The sequence below is a fragment of the Martes martes genome, assembly GCF_963455335.1.
Source record: "Martes martes genome assembly, chromosome: 15".
Taxonomy (NCBI): Eukaryota; Metazoa; Chordata; class Mammalia; order Carnivora; family Mustelidae; genus Martes; species Martes martes.
Window position 1 is genome coordinate 9,802,236 of NC_137903.1, and position 14,592 is coordinate 9,816,827.

Sequence of the window (14,592 nt, forward strand, 5' to 3'; positions counted from 1 at the left end):
CAGATGAAGAAAGATAAATACCACTTAATCACACTTATATGTGAAATCTGAAAACCAAGCAACCAACAAAAACAAGTAACAAAAATCCAAACTCACAGATACACTGAACAGATTGGTGGTTGCCAGAGATGGGGCATGATGGGTGGGTGAAATGAGTGAAGGTGATCAAAAGGTACAAACTTACAGTTATAAAAATAAGTAAGTCATGATGATGTAATCATACAGCATGATGAATATACTGTATATTTGAAAGTCACTAAGAGAGTAGATCTTTAAAGCTCTCATCACAAGAAAAAAAATGTGTAACTGTGTGGTGGATGTTAACTAGACTAACTGTAGTGATCATTTCATAATCAATACCAACATTAATCATTAGGTTGTACACCTTAAACTAATATTGCAAGGGCCTATTCAGCCAGAGCGGCCCCACCCTAGTTGAACTGCCATTTTGTTGTAAAACTTAAATTGAACCACCCCCCCACCCCACCCCGGGGGAACTTATTTAAAAGCAAGTCCGGGAAACCAGTTCCAGGTAACCGCCCAAATACAAGGGTGGGTCAGGCCAGGTGGAGGTATTCAATCAGTGAGAGCGCATACTGTCTCCTAGCTACCAAGGAGTATGGGCCCCGCCCTTTGGGCACCTTTTGGGCGCCAATTCTGAACTAGGTGATAGGCTGGTTCAAATGTCTACTAGGGTAAATTGTAATTCAGTTGGTCGCCTAGCATCACTGTGGAGTTTCCTGTGTGTGTTACAATCTCATTGGCCACCTGTGTGTGGCCAGGCCCAACCACATGGCCTTTGCTCTATAAAAGTTAGTCTGGAAAGCAGGGAGGGGTCGTCGTCTCTGTAGGGGCAGCCCCGACCGGTCTGTTTGACGGTCGGTTTGATTCCTGATGCTTGGTGCGAAATAAAGCTTTGCTTGACCTTTGCTTTGTATCAGTCTCGCTCCTTTAATCATGGACCCATTATTGGGTACCCAATTTTGGGGGGACCCAACAATATAATATTATAGGTCAGTTATATCTCAGTAAAAAATAAAGATTACAAAATAAAAGAGCTCTGGAGTGACCTTTCTTCCTCCTGTAAGAAAGATGAGAAATGAAAAGAGTATTGCTTATGTATATGTTTGCTGAATTTGTTCTAGACCTACTGAAGTTTATCTGTTCTTGGGGTCCATGAGATACCTCAATATCCCTCCAAAAAATTCTTTTTTGTTGCATAAACTAGTTCAAATTGAACTTGCTGCCTGTATCAAATCTGGTTTACACATAGGAATGTTGTGAAGTTGAGTCACTTGCACAGGGCCATTGAGGTACAAAGGGGCAGCAGAGCTGAGATTAAATCAATGTCATAACTCCTGAGCCCATCATTTATCCCATACTGCCACTAGGAGAAAGTGTTTCCCCTTCTCAGCTGTCCTAGGAGGCTCACATCCCTTAAAGCTGATTGTGGCCATGTGACTTGCTTTGGTGGAGGAAACATAATCAGAAGCGACACGATTCATTCTTAGTGGGGACGTTGATTGTCCATTCCGTCTCTGCTTCAGCAGCCCTGAGCACACCACAGTATGGAGGAACCATAGGATCAAAGATGCATGTACACTGAGCCAACACTCTGGGAAGCCACCTGAACTGACAGCAGACTTCTCATGAGAAAGAAATAAGCTTTTGTTGTTTCAAGCCACTGAGTTTTAAAATTGTCCGATTAGGCAGCAAAACCTGTCTTATCCTCATATATCCAACCAACAACACCTTATCCCCAAGGCCACCTTCTCAATTTCCTATTGAATCGATTCCAATTTCCCGTTCTCCTAGAGCTACTCCTTCAGTTACATATGCTGCATAATAAACCCCTCCAACACTTAAATCAGTAATGATTTGTTATTTTTCGTGATTCTGCAGGTTGACTGGACTCAGCCGTGGGGTTCATCTACTCCATGAGGGATAACAGAAGGTCATTTTTGTGGCTCCATTTGATGAGGAGCTTGGCTGGGACTGGAATGTGCAAGACAGTCTTTCATCCTTGGAAATCTATTCCCACATGGCCTTTCATTAGTGAGAAGTCTAGCCCAAGCTTCTTTACGAAATGGAGTTTCTAAGAGGACAGTCTCCTATTCACAAGTACTCAACAGGCCTCCACTTGCGTCACATTTGCTACTGTCTCATTGGCCAACACAAGTCACGTGGCCAGGCCAAGCCCAGCATCAAGGTAGTTGGGACAGTATCAGGGCGTGAATTCCAGAAGCCATGGTTCTTTAGGGACTTTCAAGGTAACAGTCTATAACAGCCATTAATTAAGCATTACTGTTGAATATTAACAGTTTTAAAAGTGTTTTTGGTTTTATTATCTCATTTTTGTTTAACAGTAACCCTTGAGGAATAAATATATGCCACCCCTAATTTACAAAAAGGTGACAAGCACTCAGAAATCTGGACTCCTAAAATCACACGACTAGTAAATGGTAGACTGGAGACTTCACCTCACGTCTTATTACAGCAAGTCCTATGTCTTTCTGTTATATCATAGCACAACCTGTGATATCGAGCTATGATTTCCAGGTTCGATCTTTCCAGGTTTTTAAATTTTTCTGACTAATAAATGAAAAAATATATTTTTTAGATACTTTTTCTAGAGCTTGGATTATTGTTTTTAATTGTGCGGGGGGAAATGCACCCAGTTCTCAAAGACTGTGATATATCATAACAAAGTTACTTAAAATGTTTGCTTCTTGTAAAGCAAGCCCCAAAGAAGCCAGAGTGGCTTCTGGGAAGCACACACCTTAGGTCAGACCCTAGAAGGGGACTTACTTAGACTTCATAATGCCCAAAGTTTCTTCTGAGGAAGAGAGCTTCTTTTCTGCACCCCAGCCCCACGACAAAGAGTTTTAGTCCAAAATTACCAGATTCAGGTTCCTTAAGGCATTTGCATTTCTGGGCAAACATCAATAATAAGAGATGACCAGCAAGATTTCCATTATGGCTGGGCAGGGGAAGGGGGTTGACTTGGGAGGCTTATAAAATTGAGAAAACATCCATAATTCTCATTATTGCTTATAATCATGGATGCTAGAGAATAAATCACAAGGAGATTAAAATCAGATCTGGCTCAGAAGCACAACCTGTGTTGCCATGGTCATCAATGGCGGTGGAACAGACATTCAGAGGAACTACAGCTCCGGGGCCCATTATGAGCTGAAATCTGTGGCCACGGCTTCCCTGGAGGAGACGCTCCGCTGAGGAACACCCTGGACAATGTCCTGTCGTCTGGTTCCATACTCTTTGCCCCCAGCCTCCAGGTGACACTTTTCGTTAGGAACCTTGGCTGGCTGGGCCTTTGACGCATTCCCTTCATTTTCCTGTATGGAGAGGAACATGGAAAACTTAATACCTCTGCAAACTAAATACCTCTGAACTGCCACTCTTGCAGAGACACCCCTATACAAAGCTCTTTATTTAATGACTCTCAGGCTTCACGTTCAGCCAACTTCTACAACCCATCTCATGACATTGGAACTTCACACAAGAAAGTCAGCTACAAAGTATCATGGAGGGAAATTGTACATGATTTCCAGGTGGGAGAGTAATTTATATGAAGTGGAAGCAACCAGTCTTCCCCCATCAGGAGGTCACATACCTTATTTTGTGTCCTATAGTACTCATTCAACACATACTGATATTTGGGTTGATTAAGACCGAAGAAGGTAGCAAATCTTTCACCAAGGAATTCACATGCTAAAAGAAAGAACAAGCACTTGGGTAAGTTGAATTAATAACTAAAACTTAGAGTCAGTTGAGGGGTAAGAGTTTAAACTTGCCTGGAGGAGATCCATTACTACACTTCACTGGAAGGCTGACGAGAGATTTTAATTGCTCTGGATTCTCAAGAAGTTCTAGGACTCAGAAGGACTTGCTAAATCTTCTATCTTCCTACGGGATTACGTCTAAACTATCCTTTCCAGATGGGTGTGTCGGGAGAGATTTTTCAAAATACTTACTACCCAGGGCCAACGTTGGTGCTAAGCAATCACAGTAGATGCTTTGGTTGTGAAAGGTAGAGATAAAGGTTTAGCATTAATAGTGGTTTCCTGAAGGTGTCTGCTAGAAATGTTTCCCTTTAAAATTGTAGGATTTCTGACACCTCCCCCCATCCCCAGTGACACAATTTTCTGATCCCCATGACTGATTCCTCTTCTTGGGATGTTGCTCATAGAACACATGGGAATGGGGCTTTATATTTTTTTAATGTGTTTTATCTTTTCAAAAATAGTGTAGCTCTTGGGCGCCTGGGTGGCTTAGTTGGTTGGGCAACTGCCTTCAGCTCAGATCATGATCCCGGAGTCCCAGGATCAAGTCCTGCATTGGGCTCCCAGCTCCATGGGGAGTCTGCTTCTCCCTCTGATCTCCCTTTTCATGCTCTCTCTCTCTCTCTCTCTCAAATAAATAGATAAAATCTTAAAAATACTGTAGCTCTTTAATCTGTTTGCTTGCCACTGTGTATGGTATATGTGTATAAGAGAAGTTTCTAAAATATTAGAATAAATCTTAGGAGGTTTTCCTGTTTATGACCTACTAGAATTTTAGATTGAAAACACTCATTACAGGTTCATCTGGGTGTCAGCTCTATCCAGAGTTTCTGTGTGGAGACCAGGATGCTAAGTTTTTGCATACTCATGCTTCCACTACCACCTGGAAGCCTCACGCAGATGCCCTTGAACGCTACAGTTCTGCTTGGAACCTGGAAGGCAGCTTGGTTCCCCTTGTGTCCTGTCCTTGCCATCTTAAGTCAAAGCCCAGCATGGAAATCACTGCCATCCCTGTTCACCTTCACATTTTCATATCGCTGTATTGGGTTTTTCTTCTTCACCTGACCTAATCTCCTAAGGTTTTCTCCCTCCAAAACATTTCACCTCTTTGAACAGTCTTTCCCCAACTAAAGCACAGAGCTCTCCAGAAGACAGCATATATTCTGCCAGTATGTTATGCTTGAGGCAAGACTGTTATCTCACCCAGGTTCCCAAAGTAACTTCCAAATCCAAAACCCTCTACCCTGATGTGAAAGGACTTTCTCCTTTAAGGCTCATACCATCTGACTAAATCATCCATACCTACTTTTTACTGTTAATTTAAACACTTCCCTCCCCTCCCCTGCCCCCGGTGACTTTCATGGTCCCCACGCTGACCTTAGCCATACTTTCATAGCACTCTGATGGCACTGCCTCCATACTCAGCATTACTGAGTCTCCCCATCGGTAGTCCCGATGCTCCTTCCACTCCGGCAATTGTGGCAACATATTATAATTATAGGCATGTTTACTGGCCTATAATATCCATTGAACATTGAGTCCTTTGAAAGTAAAGACTGTCATTTGTTTTCATGTCCCAGGGACCCGCACAGTGCCAAACACATACTGTCACTCAATAAATGTTTGTTTAATGAGTGAATGAAGATCAATTCTTCAGAGCTATAGCTATATTTAATATTTTCTCACATTTTCAAAGTTGTTTCCTCCCTGTTGTCCATACAAGCGTATGCAAGTTAGGAGAAAGTAAGTAATTAGGTATTGCCAATTGGGCTTTAAAGAAAATTGGTGAATGTAAAGTAAAATAAGATTTAGTATTTCATCTGTTATAAATAGCCACTTAGGCCATTCACTGTGTCCCTGGGAAGGGTCAACAAAGTTCTTATTCATAACAGAGTGGTTATGATGAGGGAACTTGGAACAGTGTCATATAACAATAGTTTTTTAAAACTTGGAGGTTTATTCAGAAAAAGAGTCAACTGGGGATGGGGAGAGGTTATTGTCTTCAGATATTTGCAACTCTGTCCTGTGAAAGAGGAACCTAGACTTGCTTTATACGGTCTTAAGAAACACCGCTAAAATCAATGGGAATAACTTCGAAAGAAGACAAAATAGGAGGTAGAATTTACTAAAAAGAATTGGAAAGAGATGGGAGGGTCTGCCTAAAGATGTGAGGTTCTATGCCTTTCGAAATGTTGAAGCGTAGATTGAGAACCAATCAAGTCATTCCTTCTCCGGGATGCCACGGAGTGGAATAAACTATTGGAAGCCCTAACTCTGAGGGTCTGTCAGTCCATCCTTGAGTATTTAGGACAAACAAATAAATAGCATTGGCAGTACTTACTAGAAAGTGAGGTGCTTGCTATGTGGCCTGCCCAAAACCATAGATAGGGCCCCCATGAAAGGGTAGACTGAAAAAAGAGAGAGAAGTCAAGTTAGAGTAATTATTAATAGGAGTGGTGATACAAAGTGTTTCATGGAGAGGTTTCAAATGCTTTCTAGTATATTCCATTTTCTTTCTCATAGAGGAGAAATACAAAGTTACTAAAATTATGAGCTGACTATAAATGGATCTAGAAAACAAACTAAGGGGAATAAGGAGTTAGCTTAAAACTATATTTTCTACAAACCTTGTCTGGCTTAATCTCTCATGCACTCAGTCCACATGTTCACTAATATTGATACTGTGAGCTTACGGGATCATGTGTTGAATTTGTTTCCTGTCCCTTTTTTTCTTCCTCTTCCTCCTCCTCTGTGCTATACTCTTCCATGATGTCTCCATCAGCGAAATGGATAATTCTTCTGGGAGTAGTTCCTTTGGGAGATCCACTCTTCTCTAATTCAGACTCCCGGAAATTGCCTTTTTCCATAAGAAAATAAAACAACTAGTGAATTAAAAACCAGACACCTTAGGGCAGGTCTCCTGGGCAGTGTTTCTATAGCTGAGAGGTTTTTGGTTGTTCTCACTGGGTAGTAAAGCTAGAGACTTCCGATGTAATCATAGCTGTGATCTCATCAATTCTTTAAATCCAACGAGGACGGTCCAGTTCTGTATCAAAATGGAAAAAATTTTATTAGTAGTGAAAATGTGAACTTTGAGTCTCCAAACAAAAATTTCAACAGGGTTTCCTTACCCCTTATTAATTACAAAATCAACAAATACTAATAGGAAGAGTCCATGAACCTGTGGAAATTTCCTAATTATTTCAATAAATAATGAAAGGCAATATATGTAGTGATTAAGAGTGCAGGCTTTGCACAAAGAAGAAAAAAACTGTCAGGTATACCTGGTAAAGGACTTCTTTTCAGAATATGTAAAGAGCTATTACAATTCAATAAGTAAAAGACAAACATCTCAACTGAAATATGAGCAGAGAGGAGCACCTGGGTGGCTCATTGGTTAAGCATCTGTCTTCATCTTGGGTCATGATCCCCGGGTCCTGGGATTGAGCCCAGCATCGGGCTCCCTGCTCAGCGGGGTGTCTGCTTCTCCCTCTCCCTCTGCCTCTCCTCCCTGGCTTGTGATTTCTCTCTCACTCACTCACTCTCTCTCTCAAATAAATAAATAAAATCTTAAAAAAAAAAACCCTATTACTTAGTATTTCTGCACCTTGGTTTCCTTATCTGTAAAATAAGAATAGTACAGTTTGAGTGTATGTTTGAATATAGCACCAACCTTATAAAATGAGAATTCAATGAATAAAGATACATCATGGAATTAGAATAATATTTAGCAAACAGCAAGTGTCTAGCAAAAGCTAGCTTTTAAGTAACTATCACGTAACTATCACGTGTATATATTAGACACTATCCTAATGTGGTAACCACATGATTGTCTTAATTAGTACTTAATATATTTTAAGATTATATCAGCAAATATGGCAGACTGAGCTGATGTGAACAACTCCTTTCTGGTTCCGAATACACAAAATTAAACAAATAAAAATATTAAATCAAGCTGTACTAAGGCAGGAAGAGAGAAGAGAGAGACACCGGAAAGAAGGAAGCCTAGGTGTCTGCAAAAGAAGGAAAACTCAAAATCCTAAGAGTGAGCGGAAGCTGATACGATTCCTGAGGATTTCAGAAATAGATACAGGCATTGGCGCTAAAGTTTTAACACGGGTGTGGAGAGGAGAGCCCAAATCACAGATCCTGTGAGCGCGAGGAGCCGAAGTGAAACCCCTGCACGAAGCCAAGATAATCGTGTACAATGTTATCTACAAAATACGGACTCGAAGAACTGCCTACCGCTTTACAAAAGTGGCAAAGTAATTTGTCATCTCCTGGCAGCATGGGTAGAAACAGTCATCTGAAAACTACTTGGAATCCCAGGCCAGTACCAAATGCTGGGTGTGGCCAAGTTCATAGTCCTCCTGTGGTCTCAGGACCAAAGTGAAGCTGCAGGGGCGCCTGGGTGGCTCAGTGGGTTAAGCCTCTGCCTTTGGCTCAGGTCATGATCCCAGGGTCCTGGGATCGAGCCCCACATTGGGCTCTCCGCTCAGCAGGGAGCCTGCTTCCCCCACCCTCTTCCTGCCTCTCTGCCTACTTGTGATCTCTGTCTGCCAAATAAATAAATAAAATCTTTAAAAAAAAAAAAAGAAAAAGAAAAAGAAAAATGAAGCTGCAGGAACCAAAGGCGGGGAAACCCATAGAACTCCGTTGGAAGCAAGCACAAAGCCACCCTGAAGGGAACAGTCCGCAAGACAGGGTACGCTGCCTCTCCGCTAACAACAACCCTTGCTGAGGAGACACTTGCAAAAACACAAATCACAGGACGAACCCAATCGTCTTGAGGAAGGGTAAGCCAATAAGAAAATGGGGAGAGTCTTCACCCAAAAGTTAGAAATACTAGAACAACACAAAACTTGAAAATGAATGTTTCATACAGCCACAGGGATAAAGGAAACAAAACATAATATCCCAGAGGAATAGGTTGATTTGAAGAAGAACTGAACAGAAATTCTAGAAATGAAATATATAGTCAATATAGGAGAGGTTGGATGAGGATAGGTTGAGATGAAGGATGCGTGAGAAAGTCCGATACTTACCGACTGGGAGTTCAGAAGAAGTGAAGAGAAAAAACGGAGAACACAATGTTTGAAGAGGTAACGGCTATGAATTTTCAAAATTTGAAGAGCAAATAAATCCTCAAATACAGGAAACCTAAAAGAATCCTAAGAGGGGTAAATAATAATGAAATCAAACCCAGATCATGGGAATTACAGAAAATCTTAAAGTTTACAATAACAAGGCAGATTACTCACAACGGTGTAACAGTTAGACTAGTGACTGACATTAGATCAGCAACAGTTGAGACCAGAAATATGTATGTTTATGTATATATGAATATTCATATATTTTTGTGTTGAAAGGGCCAAGGGCAGGCTGCCCCAAATAGGTCACTTTGGCGTATTGGTTGTTTTAAATAAAGGTTACTTAAGAGCCAGCCTGTGCGAGAAGGACACTCAGACCCTCGCCTGAAAGCAGGAAATCTATGTGAAAGGGACCCTCCCTGGGTACCAGAGGTAGGAAATTTAGACCCAAGAATACTGTAGAAACAACCCTCGTTGCTTTTTACTGATTCGCTATCCCAGCCCAGAGTCTGTTCAGAAGTCCATACTAATTGAAGCTCTGAAAGTTTTGTTTGTCCTGTGAATTCTTCACAGATCTATCATCTCTCTGTCTAAAAAGTACAAAATCGGCCTGCCTTGGTCATTTCTTTGGGTCTCAATTTCATTATTGGGTCTCTCTGTGCATGTAATAAAACTTAGTGGGTTTTTTTTTCCTTTTCTCCTGTTAATCTGTCTTCTGTAAATTTAATTCTTTGTCCAACTGGAAGACCTTGAGCATAGAAAAAAAAATTGTTCATGCCCTTCAGTATAGGCGAAAAGATCACCAGATCTTAGTGGTACGGTGCTGAGTTTATGTCCTTGATGAAGGTGAGGGTTGCACATGGTCCGTCAAGGGTTAAATTTGTCATCTGCAGCACCGTGATGGGATGCCCGCCCAGCACAGGGGCTTCTAAGGAGACTTGAACGATGCACAGGGTTTTCCCTGCCTGACTTAGTGACTGTGTCACAACAGAACCTTAGCAAGAAATAGGAAAAGTTGTTACTGTTTAGTTTCTAATGCCAAAGAGTAGCAAAAGTAAGCATTTTAATTAGGTGTTTAAGGCCCAATTGTCAGTGCCATGAGAAATAAAACACATCCTACTACAATAGTCAAAAGCAACTCACCTGCCTTTATCCCTCTGCGTTTTCTTTCATTGCTTTTACTCGTTATGTTTGGCTTGCAAGGTAGTACAGAATTTGGTGCTGGAAATTGTTCGGGAGCTTGTGAGTCAGTGAAACTCGGCTGAGGCCGCGCCAAGCCCTCTGCTACGTGGACTTGCTCTAGTGTGTGTCTTACAGGGTGCAACGTGTTTGATTTGTGGGAAGGTCAGTTACGTGACACACACTGCATTACAGAAACCCAGCGGCGGTTAACTTGCCCGGATTAGAAGCATCTAAGGGTCTTTTAAGAAATTCTAAGGACAGACCACACCCTAGACCACTTAAACCACAATCTCTGTGGGTGGGACGCGGATATCGGTTATGTTTGAAGCTGCCCAGGCGATCCCACTTTGCAGGCAAGTTTGGAGACCTGTGCCCAAGGAAGCAGGAAGAGATTCAGCAATCTGGTGTACATTGAGCTCGTGCCAAGACATCTTGTGTATTTTTTTTCAAGAGGGCTTTTTGGTTTTTTTGCTTTCGGAGCAGTTCCCCCAACCTTGCTCTAACTAAAAAGCTTAAATATAAAAAGTTTAAGAATAAAGCCTAGCAGTCCCACCATCATTTACTGTACTTCACTCCTCTGAAGACCATCTCCCAGTTCATACATTTCCAAACCAAGTGAAGTATCCCATCACCCATATTCCTGGCTTAGTGTTACCTATATTACAGATTCATGACACCTGTTGGCTCTCTGAAGAAAATACTGGCTTGGGTTCTATCTGATAATAGTGTTGAGAGTTAAATAGGCATTTATATATTTCAGTTCAGGGGGGCTCAAAGGGAGGGCGGAGAGAGGAGAAAGAGAAAAAAAAGAAAGTGAGAGACTTAGCTTACAGTTGATTTAATGAATATTTTTCTGCCACCTAATGGACTTTTTAGGATGTGCTATGCAAAATTACTGAAGAATGTGGAATCTACTTATTTTTTTTTTTAAGATTCTATTTATTTATTTGAGAGAGAGAGCGCACAATCCTGGGGAGGGGCAGAGGGAGAGGGACAGGCAGACTTCAAGCAGGGAGGGGAGCAGGGAGCCCAATGAGGGCCTTGATCCCGGGACCCTGGGATCATGACCTGAGCTGAAGGCAGTCGCTTAACCCACTGAGCCCCCAGGCGCCCCTGGAATCTACTTATTTTTATTTACAAAACCCTTGGGAGCACCACCAACTTCACACCACGTATGTAGACATGGATGTTTTGCGAGTGACCCTCCAGAAGGCCAAATACCCCCTACAGCATGCTTTTTCCTCCATTTCATTCTTATGAGCACCTCTACTTCTTTGTTTCTTAAAAACCCCAAATCCAGTTTATCAAGTATTGTGCCTAAGGATATAATTAACAGGTCATACAATCTCCCTAATCTTTCAGTATTGGAGTACATCCTTGATTGGATCTCTTCTGTTTTTATCTTTTCACTGATGATCTTATCTGGCCCTAAGCCTGTAAGAACTATCCACACACAGATTTATAACCAGCGGTGCTATCTCCAGGTCAGACTTTCCTTGGATCTCAGGTACTTAGATCCCCCTGTCCACGCCACACGGCTTCTTGGACGTCTGATAGACTGCTCGGCCCCGACAAAGCTAAATCTCTGCTCACGCTCCAGTGCGCTCTCCTTCCCGCACACCCCTCCCCTAGACACACACTCCTGTCTCTTCCGGCAGTCCTTCCATTTCAGAAAATGACGATTCTATTCTTCCAGTTGTACGGACCAGAAACTTTGGAGTTGTTCTTGATCCTTCTCATTTAATCACACTTCCCATTAAGTCCAGCGAGAAATCCTCTTGGATATTTCTGGAATCCTCATACCACCCCCTCCAGGCTGGTCTGGGCCATCATCTCTCACCTGGATTGCTGCAGTCACTCCTAACTGGCCCCCTACAGTCTATACTCAAAAGGCAGTCAGGGTTGTTGAATCCGAAATCAGTTCCCGTCATTCCTCGGCTTAAAACCCTCCAGAGGGGAAGCCTCCAGGGGGTCCCCTCAGCACCTAGGGGGAAAAGCCCAAGTCCTTACAACAGCCTGCAGGGTTGTAGATCTGGCCCCCGATACTTGTCTGATCTCATTTTGTGGGGCTCTCCCCTTCACTCATCCCACTTCCACACACTGGACACAGACTCCAGGCTGGAACCTTGTGCCCGCAGTTCCCCGGGACTAGTCGGTCCTCCCTTGGACTTTGTTCCCTCACTTCCTTCCCGGTTTTAGTGCAAATGGTCTGCTCTGAGCTCCTCTATCTCTGGAGGCCCCTTCCCGTTCCCTTCCCGCTGCCACCACTACTCAACAGTCTACCTCACTGTTGCGTCTCCTTAGCCCTTATCCTCACTGAACATTCCCTGTGTTCCACGGGTCTCCCTCTCCCCTTCCCCCGGCGGGTCCTCCGGGAGTGGGAGGGGCTCTACCTGTGAGCTTCCTGCTCTGTCTCCTGCCCTGCAGAGACGTGGCTGGAACTCAGTATTTATTTAATAAATGAACCGTACCTTCGGATCATTTGAACAGGTCGGGGGGAGGGGGGAGGGATTATGTAATAGGTTGAAAAAAAAAGAGGAGAACAGACTTGTAATTGGCTTTATTTCTGAAGCTAAAATGGCTGCCTTTTGTTTAATATTTTTCTCATTACATTTACGCATGAATCATTTCATTAAGTCCTTCACTGAAACGCAGCACTGTAACCTGTCCCAACAAAATAACAAATATAGACTTGGCATTTAACTTCCGGAAGACATCAAACCTAAGATCATCCGGGGCTCTTCCGTTTTGCACTCATCAAGACCTGTTTTCAAATGAACCGGGTTCAAGTGCTCGGGGCCGTTAGTTCCGGAGGAGCTACCGGGCCCAGGGCAGGGACTCCCAGCTTCCACCTTCCCCTCTTCCCCGGGCTGAGGGTCTAAAGGTCGAGCCTCTGGTGGACACGGGCCTGGGACAGCCAAAGCCCCACTTGGCAGAGTGGGATTGGCTACCAGTGTCTCGCCACCGTTTCATCATTTCACCGTGTCAACGGCCCACTCCGTCGTGTGTGACTCACCCTGGAGCGGGGAGCGGGCAGGGCTGCGCCAGGAATCCCGTGGACTGAGCAAAGATGAACCCACGGACCAGTCAACCACTGCTCCCCTGAACACTGTGACAGAACGTTCCCTGACAGGGTTTTTGTATCTTTATTTTCAGTACTGAGCCGTGGATCGAGTGACATGACTGACGGGCCGGTGCTGTTAGGGCATTTCTCAACCTTTTCTATGTTGGGGCAGATGATGTAGGGAATTCTCTGAAATTCTGGAGGTGACCAGCCAGGGAGCTCCAGCCGCCTTATGCTCCGCCCAGCTGAGGTGGCTGAGATCAGTAGCTTGAGGCAAACTACTTGGGAAGCTCAAGAGAACAAAACCCAAGGGGCACCTGGCCGGGTGAGTTCAAGCCCCATGTTGAGCGGGTGTAGGGATTACATAAATACGCAAAACTATAAAAAAATTTTTCTTTAGAGAATAAAACTCAAGCTACCGGTGAACAAACATTCTCTCTAGGGAGCACTCTGAATGACAATATGAACTCACCCCTACCTCGAGCATATCAAAGGTTTTAGATATATTGAATTGCATTTAAGTGATAGCTCTGGCCTTTTGTATAAGTGCGTTTTTTACTCTATAATTCACAGTAGGCTCCCCTTAATTTAGTCCCTTCAGTTTACTAAAACATTTTAAAGATGAAGACGTAGGCGGCACCTGGGTGGGTCAGTCAGTTAAGCACCTGCCTTCGGCTGGGGTCATGATCTCAAGGTCCTGGGATCCGAGCTCTGAGCTCCCCATGGGGCTGTGCTCAATGGAGAGTCTGCTTCTCCTTCTCCCTCTGCTCCTCTCCCCGACTTGTGCTCAAATAAATAAAATCTTTAAAAATAAAATTAAAATGTAAATTCCAAGCAAATTACTCAAACATCAAGTCTTTAGACACAAAATTATGCTAAGCCAGATGACATTCCAAGTTTTCTTTTTAAGATTTTGAGAGCGCACAAGGGGGCGGGGGAGGCAGAGGGGGCCTGGCAGAGGGAGAGGGAAAAATAAGACTCCTCCCTGAGCAGGATCCCAGGACCCTGGGATCACGACCTGAGTGGATGGCAGATGCTTAACTAACTGAGCTACCCAGGCGCCCCCCAAATTTATTTTTATACACATATTAAGAGATAAAAAATGTGGTATTTCCTAAAGCACACTCTGGAAAATAAAGATTTCCGAATGGGGTTTTATGTCTCAGTACATTTATAGCTCAAGTTTCCAAAGCACAGAGAGTTTAGTGCAGAGCACTGCTAGGCCACAAGGACTAGCTCTCTAGCCCAGGTTCCCATAGGACACACCACTGTGTTGCACTGGGTAATGCAATAAGGAAGGTAGATATAGGCCAACTGAATTCCTACTTTGAGATTCAGAGGTGGTAAGTACCCATAAACATAAATAGAAACCAGATAGGTCGAGGAATGTTGGATAGTTAATGAACTCATGTGGCATAAAGCACCTGATGCATGTGTGTCTGTCATCTGAAAA

At 43.3% G+C, this 14,592-nt stretch overlaps 1 protein-coding gene across 4 annotated transcripts; it reads right to left on the bottom strand.

Annotated features, from left to right (window-relative positions):
* Positions 1 to 2,347: 2,347 nt before the first annotated feature.
* Positions 2,348 to 12,051, bottom strand: FAM177B (family with sequence similarity 177 member B). Of its 4 annotated transcripts, XM_080824640.1 has the most exons (7): positions 11,916 to 12,051; positions 8,849 to 8,974; positions 6,768 to 6,849; positions 6,497 to 6,660; positions 6,145 to 6,211; positions 3,635 to 3,732; positions 2,348 to 3,356 (listed from the first exon to the last, which is right to left on the bottom strand). In XM_080824640.1, exons 4-7 carry the CDS (start codon positions 6,569 to 6,571, stop codon positions 3,186 to 3,188), a joined length of 411 nt encoding a protein of 136 aa, XP_080680766.1. In that variant the 5' UTR covers positions 6,572 to 6,660; positions 6,768 to 6,849; positions 8,849 to 8,974; positions 11,916 to 12,051; the 3' UTR covers positions 2,348 to 3,185. The 4 variants fall into 4 exon arrangements, with proteins under 4 accessions (XP_080680766.1, XP_080680764.1, XP_080680767.1 ...); XM_080824638.1 differs by having other exon boundaries at positions 6,497 to 6,849; XM_080824641.1 differs by lacking the exon at positions 8,849 to 8,974 and having other exon boundaries at positions 11,916 to 11,933.
* Positions 12,052 to 14,592: the final 2,541 nt, after the last annotated feature.